At 38.5% G+C, this 14,646-nt stretch overlaps 1 protein-coding gene across 11 annotated transcripts in view; it reads right to left on the bottom strand.

The window, feature by feature from the left end:
• NCKAP5 (NCK associated protein 5) overlaps window positions 1-14,646 on the bottom strand; it is a 496,578-nt gene that overhangs the window by 195,903 nt on the left and 286,029 nt on the right. For 10 of the 11 annotated variants that reach the window (XM_061349572.1, XM_061349575.1, XM_061349574.1 and 7 more), the window contains one exon: window positions 9,865-9,998. In XM_061349572.1, coding sequence (XP_061205556.1) covers window positions 9,865-9,998 — 134 coding nt within the window. Of the gene's footprint in view, window positions 1-9,864; window positions 9,999-14,646 lie in introns of those variants that run through there. The other variant, XM_061349582.1, reaches the window with a different exon arrangement.

The following is a 14,646-nucleotide window of genomic DNA, read 5'->3' as shown; positions in this document are numbered from 1 at the left end:
TGGTCACATTTAAAGACCAGCTCTTTACTTGCACACCAACATTAGAAAGCCAGCTATGCAAACTGTGAGAAAAGATATGATTCTACAATATTTTCTCACTGATGAGAACAAATGTTCCAATCTATAGGGCCCACCTTTGGATACAACAGGTGATACCAAGTCGGGGGCAGTTTTGTGCCTGTTTGCCTATATTGCTGTCTGTGCCATTTCCTTTAGAGTTCTTCAGAGAAAGCCTTTTTTTCTTCCCTGCCTCACACCTACATGAAAAACAGAAAACCTTGGTTCAAAACCTAGGTAAGACAAAGGATTCTCCTATTATTCTACTCAGAGAGATAACATTCAGAAGTTCATGTTCTTACCCTCTGTACTGCAAATTTGTACATCTGTACTATTTAACGCACTAAAGTCCTCAAAGGTACCTGAAGCTCTCCTTTCCTTCTGCCCTTAATGAGAGTAGAAGGCACAACAATATCTTAAAAAGGCTGAGCACTTTTCTGGATCAGATTTTATCTGCCTGCAATTAGAACGTGAGTGTGGTCTCCCCGTTTTAGTTTGCTGTAAAACTGTAAAGGTAAAACTTAGACTTAGTCAACCAATGAGCCTTTGCATATCCCAATCATGCTCATAAAACAGAATTATCACTATCAAGATCATTTGGCTTTATGTCAGATTTATAATCATAGTATTCCCTCATGGTTTAATTTCCTCTGTACCTACAACCATCTATCTGAATACGCACCACTGCCCATTAATGATACGTTTACAGTTTATAACACAAGTTTTATAGTACAGGAAAATTATTAATACAAGCCACCTTGAACATCTAACAGAAAACCAACCACAAAAATAATGATCATAAACTCACATTTCTCTCTGATCCATTAGTAAAGAGAAACATTCTATAATCTGAAGTGGCTTTTAAGTATAGGTTTACAATCCTATGACAAAAGAAACCACAAGTGTGATGGGATCAGTAAACTAAAATGGAATAAATCCATGTTACCTGGGTAGTGACTTAAATCTAATCATGGCCTCAGGGGATCAGTCTTCACTAACATGATACATACTGATTTTAAAAATACATGGGTTTTTGATTCTCCAAGAGAACTGCTCACTTTGAAGACGTAAGTCTTTAAGTGGGGACAGCACATGTATGCCTCGCATGAGCATACATAAAAACGCTAGCTGTGAAAGGCACATACAATGAGGTTTCCAAACTTCGCTGTCATTGTCATTCCATGCACTCTCCCTTCCCAGGAAGGGATAATTAATAAAAGGTGCCACTGTACAACACTACAGGGAAAACAAAGGCTTTAATGAGAGGCTGAGTCATGGTGTTGGTGTAGAAAACTCTCGCAGACAACCCTATAGCTCTAACAGATTGATGCTTTTAAAATAAGTCTTTAAATTTACAACAATCATCCATGATAGACCCTCAGGTAACATCTGTTATTAGCCAGCTTTCTTCTTGCGTGTTCTCCTTACCTAGTTTAATTTCCTTAAGCTTTTACTGGGATTTAATTTCTATTTACAGAGATGTCCTTGAATTACTGGGTTTAAAAATGTAAATGACAATGGTGTTTCAAAGGTGACTCTGTAGTATATTCTACAGTGAGGATTCCAGGCATTTTACACCACCTTGTCCTTTTCTCACAGGTATTTCCTCCATATTCTTTTGTTATACAGATATTCTGAAATGAAGATAATATTTTTTTTAAACAAAGGTACATATACTGTCTGAAATAGGTAATTTTTCCATGTTCAGGTTCAGAAGGATGGATCCAACTATTACATGAATAAACTAAACTTTGAAGACTTCGATCCCACCAAAATTAAAAATAAAACTCTCTCTTGTTTGTTTTGGTAGGAAACATGGCAGCAAGCATTACTAACTTTTAAAAGCATTTAGTTATATGAAAGGCCTTCTTTTTTAAAACAACAGGCTTCCAGCCTGGTGTCCCTGGCAGAATTTGGCTGATTTGGGGTTTTTTTTTAAGACAATAAAAGATGTTTCTCTAATAGATTAGCAACAAAAGGAGGGCTAAGGAGGATCTCCACCCTTTTTTGGATGTGGGAGGAAGCAGTGACAAACGATGACGAAAAGGCTGAGATACTTAATGCTGCTTTGCCTCAGTCTTTAATAGCAAGACCAGATGTTCTCCGGGTACTCAGTCCCCTGAGTTGGAACACAAGGGCAGGATACAGAATGAAATCCCCATAATCCAAGAGGATCTAGTGCTTCTGATCCCTCAGGTTAAGGGATCAGAAGGACAAGTAGTGTTCTCCTCTGTCATTCCAGTCACAGGGAATGATAAGGAAGCAAACAGGAAGAGACTGCAGATTAATACCTGGCTCCAAGCCTTGTGTCACTGGCAGAATTTGGGGTTCTTTGATCATGAGTCAGTTTACATGGGGCAGTTACACCAGGCCTGCTGGCAACAGACAGGGTACACCTGTATCAACAGTGACCTAAGTATCAAGGAATTTGGTCTTTCACAAAGGCAGGTAATTATGGCAACCTATGAAAAAAAAGTGAGAGCAGCCTTACAATGCAATCATGATAGGTTCTTTCTGAAAAAATTACGCAGAATTAAGGATATAATGTTAAAAGAAAGCATTTAAAACTATGTTCTTTTTAGGCCACAGCTAATTAATATCAAATGGCTTGCCTTAACAGAAAATATAAGCTAAAGGAAAACAAATTCTTTTCTGCACATCTTGGCAGGCCCTTTTCCTGTCCTTCTGCTGGTCCTTAGAATTAAGGTATCTACCATGTCTAGCAAAGGAATCTATTATGTGAAGGAATGCATTGGTTTTGAATAGTCTCTTTACCTCACATGGCATTAAGGAATTGCAGAATAGCATGACACATCTATGACTTTCCCACTTTCCCAGGTTCAAAAGAAACCAAACTATGGCAATTCCAGTCAGCACTTTAACTTTGCATGTTCCAATGCAATTTTAAAAATACATCTATAAGAACAGCAAACCAGCAATAAGTAACAGAAATCCTCCTGATAACCACAGGTCTTACTGACCTTGGAAACATCTTACCATGCATGACTGCACAGCTCTTAGGCAGCAACTTACTCAGTAACAGAACTTGGCTCCTACACTGACACCATCCTTTCATAAATCTAAACATGTTTTACAACGCTGAATATCTGTAGCTAGAAATACCTGCAAAAATGTGCCTAGTATTGTGCAAAATAAAATGCAGAGCTGTGAACTTCAATAGGTAGAGGTTTTCACAGTACATAAACATCAAACATGAACCTCAATCTCTTTAAATAGCAGTAGCAAGGGAGTCTGAAATCTCATCAAAATGAGGTTTTCACTGTTCTCCAACATAAAAGGGTCTGTAAAACGTCTGCACAGGAACCCCTGCTCTTAGGAAATGCTATTTGGTACTTGATTCCAGGAGCTTCCTTCGATATCAGTGGGGTTTTCTCACTTTGGGAATGAAACAGCCATGTAATGAAATGAGGGATACGTGCCCCATGCTACCTAATATAGATAGGTTCTGCTTGGTCAGGATCATGGTATGAGAGTGCAGGTAATATTCAAACCACCTTTCTACTACAAAAAATAGTTCATGGAGGGGAATATATGCTCCATGTGCACCTGTGTATGGGCATTGGTAATCTACTGTTAAATTGTGGAGAAAAGGTTGATAGACTGTTTTTATGTTAATCTCCATCTTGCATGTTTTGAAAGACAGGGTAAACCGAAGGATTACACTGTAACCTAGCAGTACTTTGGTGCTAATCTATCAACATTATGCAAAGGGAAAAAAAAATATATTCTAGTAAGTTGTAGTGCTAGCTAGAACAGAGGAAGCAGAGTATCATTTCATGCTCTGATAAATCAATAAAGGCAAAGGATGCAACCTTCCAGAAGTACAAGCATCATGCATACTGTCAGCATATAAATAAATACAAACCAATTTGGATTTTCTGATCAGAGAGAGAGCTGTGTTTTGGTTTGTGAAAGATAAAAATCATCTATTTCCCTGGACCCCTTGAAAGAAGCTTTCAGCAACTAATAGCTGCCATGAAACACAACCACATGATTTACTAGTCCATCAGGGTACTGAAATAGGCCTGGCTCTTAATGTGGCTTCAGTGCCTCAAGAGTCCACCGAAAATTGGGAACTGCATGTACCTCTCTACGTGCATCTTTAATAATGCCTGAAGCAAAGCAATCCATTGCTCTCTAAACATGTTACGCAAGTCAATATACGTCATGCAACGTCATCTACTTTAACTCTGGTACTTGCACAACTTCTGTGTTTTGAGTTTACACTGATTCTTCAGTCCTCTGCAGTCACTCTAACCTCATTGATTTTGTTCTTTCGCAACTTCCGTAGGAAAACGTGTATTTCAACCTTATGGTTTTTAACATGAGAATAACAATTGTGGTTTTTGAAGAAAACTGAGATATTCCTCGTGTATTGACTTTCAAAACCATGGTATTCATACACAGAACAGCAGCTAAGCCTGGTATGAAAAATTATAAAATTCCTTTTTTTTTTTTTCTTAAACTAAACCAGCATGTTTAGTTTAAAGTAGAGCCATGAACTGAGTAGTGCCAAACTCTGCATACAACTTGGGTCAACCTCCTCTTTGGGCTTAATTTCAAGGGTTTACTAAAACCATTCCTTTATTTTCTGCCAGTGAAAACTATTCACACAGAAGCTCCTTGATCTTACTTAAAATAGTGCTTGACAGTTCTGAGCAACACTTAACAGATGAAATACGTACTTGGGTGCCATGAATGTCCATAAATAAAAATACTAATATACTCACCCCATCAGTGTTAATCTAAAAGAAACTCCATTCTTTTACTCTGTCAATTCTAATCAAAAGACAAGATCAATACCCTAAGCATTAGGTCAAAGCCCTAGTAGAATGGTATTCACACCATGTCCTGAGGCTCAGTGACTCCAGCCAAGAGCTAAGCAAATGAAAGCACTCTACCCATCACACTGAGAGCAGCAGCTCCAGAGCTGGTGCCTGTGAAGCACACATCAGTCCCACCCTCTTGCACCATGCACCACAGAGGCCACAGAGCACTCAAAGACCCCACACTGGAGCAGAGGGGAAGTGTGAGGAGGAAGAAGTGGTAAAGATGAAGTGTTTTGAGCTGAATGCAGCAATCTGCCCCCAACCCTGCCATTCACCATGCTGCTCAGGGGAGGACATAGAAGAGTCAGGAAAGAAGTAATGAAATTGAGTCTGGGAAGAAGGGAGGGGTGGAAGGTGTTACTTGGTTTGGCTTTGTTCTCACTATCCTACACTATTTTTAACTGGCAATACATTAATCTTCCCCTAGTGGAGTCTGCTATCCCCCTTATGATAATTGGTGAGTGATTCCCCTGTCCTTATCTCAACCCATGAAGATTTTATCTTGTTATTTTCTCTCCTAGTCCTGTCGAGGAGGATGAATGAAAGATTCGCTGGGTGGGCACCTGCTAGCCAGCCAAGTCAACCTACCACAACTTGTCTAACAGTGGACACATTGAAGTCAGCAGCAATGCAGGAAGTGTACAAGTGAGATACACATAACACATGAAGCACTTTCAAGTCAGCAAGTTGTGTTTTATGCTTGTTCACTAGTTCTCTTTGTAACATTTTGCACAGTCACATCTAATAAAATCTGGTAGTATCTAAAAACAGTGTAGGACGACAAGGTCAGTCTTTGATATAAACTATATCTTTGTAACAATCTGCCTCTCGCAATAATCCTACTTACAGGCTATGTAGGGAGGATGATAGGAGATTACTGCAGAACTACACAGAAGAACTGTAGACAGCTCCTTCTGTAATGTTCATCCGAGACAAGAAATGAATTCCCACATCGTACTGTACTCATCCCTGCTGTGACAGAATCGAAGGAATACCATCAATGGCTGCCAGAAGAGCATTTTATTCTCTCTAGAAACTAGATTAAAATGTTAATGGTTTAAATTGGCAGTCAGTGGACTTATACAAACTGATCAACCAAAGAGGCTACTGAAGTTTCCTACTGGTTTATACTTTCCAGGCATGATCTCTGTTGTACATGGATTACCAGTCATGGCAGTAAGACCAGTGAAATGTAAACAGGTGGTGACCTCTAGATCATATGTGATAGTGTTAGAAATTACAATGTTATGATGCAACATCAACATGCTGATGCAATGCAAAAAAGTTTCAATATCACAGCTGCGAGGAAAACAGTTATTTACACTCACCTGATGACAAGCCAGAATGGAGCAAGGGGAATTAACAGTAACTGGAGAAAACCTAGGATGTGCTTAAGCCAACAGCCACACAACACTTTAACGTGAAGAGTTAGCAGATTTGTAGTAGTCATTTTTCCCCTTGTCAGAAGTGACAGGCTTAATCCTACGGTCAATATTAATGTGAGGGGAACGCTGAAATACAATCTAATGAGAATTGCACTCATCCCATTCACAAGGACCCTGGCAGATCAAACAAGGATCATTTCCTACTTTTCCAATAACATCCATTCTTAAAAGCCCGAGGCAGTTTTCCAGTCACAGACATTGATACCTGTAAACAACATCTTCTTAACTGAAAGAATTTTTTAAATTTACCCAAAAGGGATTTTAAGGTTTGATACTAGTCTCTTCAATTACTGTTTACAGCTATATTTCACAATAGTGTGTTTATTGAACATGTTTCATCTAGACTAAATCAGTAATCAAAATAACTTAAGTAAAGCTACCTGTTTTAGTGCTTTAACATTTAATCCCAGGTTGGAATTGTATGTACTATATGCACTCAACAGACAACAACTTCTATTTCTTACTGATGTACAGCAGAGAAATGTAATCAATTCATACTGTGTGTCTTAGTGTGCTTTTTAGAGTGATCCTATAAATCACACCTACTGCCTCAGGCAGGGTTGTTACATTTCTGTAATAGTAGAAGATGCTGAAAGTAGGAAAAGCACAGCTGAAACCAAGAACTAGGAAGTACATCAGACACAGTGTCTTTTTTTTCTCTGATGTCCAAGATAGAAGTTCAAGGAGGAACTAATGTTAAACTGTGATCAAGAAAAAAAACCCCACAACAAAACAGAATAAAACCAACCAAACAAAAAATATAATTTTCTCCAGAGGCAGTAGGCATAATACTAACCTAAATGGTGACCTGCCATGACAGTTGCAACAATCAAAATGGGCAAGTCAGACTGCTTGACACTGTCTTGGAAGAAACTGGCTAAGTATTTATAGGGTTAGTCTCCATGTGTTTGAGTGATATTTACCTATAAATGGCTGTGAAAAAAGAGCAACAGATCTCAGAGGCTTTGAGAAAGAAAAACATCAAGGATTTCAACTCAAGGTGAGATTACATGAAGGCAATCCAAAAGTAACTGCATCCAACTTCAGTGTAAAACTGTAGCTTTACCAGTAAATGGTTTTCCTGAAGAAGACCACACCTTAGATATATTCACATCCAATAAAATTAGAAAACAAATTTAAAACTACATGGATACACCACTGTACAATTCTGGAAAATAAATTTGTTTTTTAAAATCTTTCTCCTTCTACAGCAACTGTCACATATTTATCAAACTAAGTACTGTGTCACTTTAAGGCTGTGGCAGATTTTTACAGATGTTATGAAAGAAAACTTTGATTTATTTCAGACTCCAAGCCTGGAATATTGCTTACTCGGTAAAAACAGAAATGTCAATCAGTAAATAAACCCTTGCCTTCTGAAGTCCTCAATCTCAAACTATATGCTCATATGACAGATTAAAGTTTTCATACAATTTCAGATAGAAATAGGCAGCTTTCCTCCCTGATTGCAAAGGTCAGCTTACAGCTTTCAACAAACTATTACGTTTCATTCTTTCAAAGATGCAAAGAAAATATTTTCAGATGCAAAGAAACATCATCCAAATCACAGTTTAACCTACTGTTCTGCATGTATATGTAGGAATGTCTATGGAAATCCACTCAGTTCAGGAATTATATGCATTTAAAAGATTTATCCTGTAACACTCTTAACTTTAGTCTACCTACACCTGAAAGCCAGAAAGCTTGGGCTCAAAGTACTTCCTCTTTGCTTGATTTTAAGATCTCCTTCCGCCAACACCTCTCTTGTCCCAGGTAGTTGTTCTCAAATTGAGAAAAAAGTCTCAAAACCTTCAAATAATACAGAATCTCTAAGCAACACAAGCTTATCCAGTTACCAGTTTCATTATTTGCTCAAGAACGGTAAAACTCATTTAATGAGAAAGTCTGTGTAAACAAATATCTTAATATTCTACTAAACATAAGAAAAAATAACCTCTAATATCCATTGTAACAAACATAAGGTTTTAAAAGCAAATGAAGTATTTAAGTGGTACCTTCTCTTCCTTGCATTTGGCCTATACTAAAATAAAATCATAGCCCAGTGAAGCCAATGGCAGTTTTCATCCCTGGCAATAACAGGGCCAACCAAAGTGCCATTAATGAAAAGTGATATTTAAGTTTGCCTTCAAAAGGTATACCTAACATAAAGGCAGACTTAAAAAGAACATAATACTGATTTAGACAGCATTCACCTTCCTCTAAATCAGAGGTACAAAAATAAAGAGACAAACAACTTTAATCCCAAGCTTGCATCCCTCTCCTTCATTACAGATCAGAGCAAGTTAAACTAAAAATAGTAATGGAAGAAAAAGAATGGATTAATTTGAAGACAGTGGACTTCAGGGATCCTAACTAATAAAATAGTTATTATTTTCAGAAACACTATAGAAGTGAATCGGACTACTGCAATTTCACAGGAGTAATGAAAGTTTAACCTGAAAAGATCTAAATGTGCAACAGTTCAAATTTTAACACGTTACAGGTACTGTACTCTGGAGGCTGGCTTCCCCTCACCCCTTCTTTTTTTTACTCATGGCTCCATCACCTTCAAAGTTTATTTCAAAGGCTTCTAGTTAGTGTAACTGTAATACTGTTCTAAACTCAGCACCTCAGGAAATTATTCCATAAACAAAGATTAATATATAATAGAGCAAGATATTCTAACCAAGAATACTCACAATAGAGTGGATTTATTTTCTGTATATTACTCAGGGGTCTCATCAGAATAAGCAAAAATTGAAACCAAAGATAATAAAACAAGAACAGCAGAAAACTAAGAAAGAAATATCCTCAGCATTTTTAGTCTTATCTGAACACTTTTGATTGTTTTTTAAAATCTGAAGAGCATTAATGGAAATTCTCCAAAAACAATGTAACAGATCAGAACAAATTTTATTATTGCTATTAATGGCTTTTGCAGTGTTGCCTAGTAACCCAGTTTCAGATCAGAGGAGCAGCAAGGCAGACACTGAGGAAAAAAGCCCACAGAAAATGTCCAGCACAGAAAACTCCCAAAACCCCAACAAAAATAACGAAAGGAAAAACCCACCCCACACTTGTTTTCACCATATTAAACCAAACTTAAACTTTTCAATGATTCTGAGGCCTAAACTAATCAGTTAATCCGTTATTCAGATTGATCCAACCTATTATTGCTGGTTAACAGAAACAACCAACCAAATATTGACTCAGCAATGACATTTGCTTTTTGAGAAGTGTACTTGAAAGAATTATTGGGAATTCTAACAAAAAATTAACAAAAACTCAAAATCTCTAGAAATGAAAATTTTCACCATTACATAGAATGATGTTATAAGCCTTTTAAGTTTTACAGGAGGCAGACAATAATTTAGCCAAAAGCCTGCCATGTTTACAGAATTTCAAAGGGAGAGCAGTTTTTGCTTTAGTTTCATTCTACCAACAGGTTTGATCAATCTCTTTGCACCAATGTTCCTCCAGTATTATGAACATAATTTACTTATGTAACATACCTGGAAAACTGTTCTTGCAGCCCACGCATCTGAGCTCTGCTGCGCTCCGACTCCAGTGTCACCTCTCGCAATCTTTTTTCACTCTCAAGTCTTAAATGTCTTTCTTCCTCCAACTCATGTATCAGCTTCTCACGCTGAAATACCATAAAAACATATTTATTAATTGTACACATAAAACACACTTTTAGCAAAAATTTAAGATCTAATTTGGAAAAAATCACCGATCAATCAAAATAATTACCCTAACTCTCCAATCCCATCATTTTTTGTATAGCAGTGTTACACAGAATGACAAGCTAGAGATGGAAAGCCTTTCAGAATATCCCCATCATGCTGAGATACTCTTACTTGGCTCAGACTCACTGAAATCGGTATATTTAAAAATAAACACCCACCCTTTCCTGCAAAGCTCTTTTTCTTCCACTCAAAATAAACATAAAACATGGTATTTGAGATCTGTGATCTGTCTTGCTTGAATGCATACATGGGAAGCATGAAACAAGTCAAAGAGGACAACCTGTTACCCACCCCTTAATGTTTCAAGCTTGTAAGCAGAGAAGGACCTATCAGAATCCATTCTAACCTATTTACTGAAATACCACGAAAAAGAATATGTCTTTAACAACTGAGTACCAATCAAACAAATATGAGAGAAATAAAAATGCCATTAATTTTACTAATAGTTCTCAAAAGCAAATTAGCATACAGTTTTTGCTAATTCTTAAAACATTGGACCAAAAAACCCAAAGCCACAATATACAACACAACCTGCACAAATCACATCACAGCTAAATGCAATTCAAGAAGAGGAGGAGAATGAACTGAAACGTTATAAAAAATGCTACTGTGTCCTGGGTTCAGCAGTAGCAGTCATTTTTCTCCTTCTTAGTAGCTGGTGCAGTGCTGTGTTTTTGACTTTCTGCCTGGGAACAGCACTGATAACACCTATGTTTTTAGCTACTGCTCAAATGTTTAGGCTGACAAAGGACTTTCTGAGCCTCATGCTCTGTCAGGGAGGAGGGGAAGCCGAGAGGAAGCAGGCAGAACACCTGACCCAAACTAGCCAAAGAGGTATTCCGTACCACAGCACATCATGCCAGGGAGGAAACTCAGAGTTACCCAGAAGGGCTAGTGCATTGCTGGGTTGAGTTAGCTATAGCTCGGTGAGGTGTATTCTCTTCCCTTGCTATTTCCCTTATCATTATTATCATTGGTGGTATCAGCATTGGTTTGTGTTATACCTTAGTTACTGGACTGTTCTTATCTCAACCCATGGGGGTTACATTCTTTCGATTCTCCTCCTCATTCCTCCAGGAGTGGGGGGAGCAAGGGGTGGGGGGAGTGAGCGAGCGAGACTGTATGGCGGACTGAGTTTAAAACACAACATACTGGAATTAAAAAAATGTATATACAGCCTTTTCCATGTGCCCCTCTCGAATGGAAATGAAATGGAATTCAATTTTTCCTTGTGCATTTAAATGAGAAAACAAGTCAATAATGCACCCCAAGCAATTTACGTGGTACTACATTATACTCCATCAGTGGAGAGGCTCCAATGTCAATTGTCTAAGAAAAGGTTAAGTAACTGTAAAGCTACAGTGGGTTAGTGGGTTCAACACTCGTATGATTTGAAAAATCTGTGCCCGTGGTGCAGTACGATTTGTAGCCTGTCAGTCTGATGTAGTTCCACTGCTGACCTAAATTTTCATGACACACCTGCAAAAATTCATCTGAAAATTATACATACAGTTTCATTAGAAAATAACACAGGTATCTTAGTGTTAAGCCATCAAATGGGGGAGACAGATCATTTGTACATGTCTCACCATTATAAATCTTACTGGATAATAATTTACAATAGCGGTAACCAAGGGACCAAAAATATGAACATTACCAAGTGGAAAAGGGATTTCAGAGACAGTGATAAATAAGCAGACGCCCCAAAGGAAGGCTGCAAAGGCTTAAATGAAATATATATATATGCTTGTGAAAAAAAACAGGGCAAATGACTCAGAGAGCAGAGGGCTTCAGTCTAGTTGGTCACATGTAATATCTGGAAAATGGCAAAACAAGAAACAGGTTACTAGAAAATAAATGTATGTTTATTTAAATGTATTTTATTTAATACATTTTATTTAAATGTATTTTTATTTAAACTAAATTACCTTGCTGTTACATAACCATGTTCTGCCAGGTGATTGATTTCTGCCACATGAACAAGAGCAGAGTGCTTAGCATCCAGTAGAAGATGCACAGTAGACGTATAGAAAATACGGCTCACGAAGGGTAACTTGGGATAATGATACACGAAGAATATTCAAAGCAGTTAGTATTTCTTCAGCTTAGATCCCGTCAACACTAGCTTCAAAATTATACTGTTCCTGAGGCCCTTGCTGAATACAGTTGGCATATTCTGTTATAGAAGCATTTCACTGCTGTGAAAGAGACTAGAGCTTCCAAAGTCAGAGTAGCAGGCAAAATTACATAAAATAAAAATATAGTTACCAACCAGGGTTTAAGACAAGCTTTCAGAAGATAATGCCATCTACAGAAATTGGGTTTAAAACCAAATATGTAACTGTCCCTACAGAAACTGATAAGCCACCTTGGAGGAAATTCAGGTACTGCTATGAACCCTTGAGTGCCCAAGTTAACTCAAAGCACCAGGCTGTGCCTGAGCTACCTGATGCAGTAACAGCTTAATGATAATGAACAGAAGACTAGAGACTAAGCCATGGCTTCGATGCTCATTCAGCGCCATTACCTCCACAGCGATCTTACTCTGATTCAGCACCTCTGTATGTCTGCTACACTGACAATGCTCTGGTCCTCAAATAACCCTTCTTTCTACATTAAGTACAAAGCCAGATCTCCCCAGGGGAGAGAGACAAAACGTGACACTTCAGAGCCCAGATGAGTATCACGTCCTCCATCTCACTGACAGGATATTTTGCAGGTTGCACAAAGCTCCACCAGCTCTCCTGAAGAACAAATGTGCTGTACCTACATGCATGGCCATGGTGCTGCAAATGACAAAACCACATTTTCTAGCAGAGCACTGAATATAAAGCAGGGATTCACAAATCCAAACTGTCTCCTACAAGAGCTGTATAAGCTATTTCCAGGTTTAACTTACCTCTTGCTGCTAGGTCAGAGAAAGCTGTTGCTAACTATTTACTCCTTCCATTCATGAGGGGATGTCTGTATTACTGTCCTACACAAAAAGATCAGCATATCCACATGTGGGGGAGGTTGTGGGTTTTTTTGGTGGTTTGTTTTTTTTTTTAAAGAAGGACAGACCTAGGAATTACCTTAAGAAAAGTAACCATAACCCATAAATAAATTCAAATTTCAAGAACACTACAAGGAAGCACTAAAAGAATGAAATGTCTAAACATTAGGAACTTTTGGAATTAAAATGTCCAGCTCCACCTCATGGGCAAGCACTATGACACAGTAATATATATGTGCACAGTATTATATATGTGCACATATTGTTGCTGTACAAAAGCTATGCTCCTTTCATAGAATCACAGAATCATAGAATAGTTAGGGTTGGAAAGGACCTTAAGATCATCTAGTTCCAACCCCCCTGCCATGGGCAGGGACACCTCACACTAAACCATATCACCCAAGGCCTCATCCAACCTGGCCTTGAACATTGCCAGGGATGGAGCACTCACAAACTCCCTGGGCAACCTATTCCAGTGCCTCACCACCCTAACAGGAAAGAATTTCCTCATATCCAATCTAAACTTCCCCTGTTTAAGTTTTAACCCGTTACCCCTTGTCCTATCACTACAGTCCCTAATGAAGAGTCCATCCCCAGCATCCCTATAGGCCCCCTTCAGATACTGGAAGTCTGCTGTGAGGTCTCCATGCAGCCTTCTCTTCTCCAGGCTGAACAGCCCCAACTTTTTCAGCCTGTCTTCAGACGGGAGGTGCTCCAGTCCCCTGATCAATCTCATAGCCCTCCTCTGGACTTGTTCCAACCGTTCCATGTCCTTTATATGTTGAGGACACCAGAACTACACACAATACTCCAAGTGAGGTCTCACAAGAGCAGAGTAAAGGGGCAGGAGGATAAGGGATTAACAATGAACAAGTCATAAGGCTATGAGACCAAAAACAAAAGCATTAACCTATAGCCCTGAAATTCTGGGTTCTCTTCCCAGTAATGAAAAATTTCCTGCATGAATGGAAAGAAGACTGCCCATGAGATAGCTGCACAGCAATAACACCACCAGCCTTCAACTTGTGCTTCTCACAAGAAATTGTTGGCAAGTTTGAGGCACTTCTGCCATTTGTTGCAGGCAGAAAGAAGATCTGCTTTCAGTCAGATCACAGATATTAAAATACAGGGTGGAGGGAAAGAAGCAAGAGACCACCCACCCACACTCAGAAAGTTTTCAGACTCCAGGACGCAAAACATTCATGTATACTACACACAGAAAGTAGCTCCCAGCAGTAGTGATCATATCTACAAGAGAAGATAACTAAATTTTCATTCAAACCCAGAAAAGCCGTAATGAAGTGTCAGAAGAGAGAAGTGAACCTAATGTACAGAAAGGCAGGATTAAACAGAGAGGTTTGGGGTTTTTGGGGTTTTTTTTATCTCCTGGAAGCAGATAGCATACTGCTGAATTCTCCAGAAATTCTGCATTATCATAACCCCCTTTACAACCTCCTCTGTGCTAACTCCATTTTATTCCCGTGCAAAATAAAGGTGTGTGTGAGGACATGAACTAGCCAGAAACAGTTCAAGGTTTTACAGTGAACATA

The sequence above is a fragment of the Neopsephotus bourkii genome, unplaced genomic scaffold (assembly GCF_033783945.1).
Source record: "Neopsephotus bourkii isolate Nb327-2 ecotype Australia unplaced genomic scaffold, CSIRO-AGI_Nbou_v1 NB_450, whole genome shotgun sequence".
Lineage (NCBI taxonomy): Eukaryota > Metazoa > Chordata > Aves > Psittaciformes > Psittacidae > Neopsephotus > Neopsephotus bourkii.
Note: the sequence above shows the minus strand (reverse complement) of the source record. Positions and strands in the feature narration are given on the sequence as shown.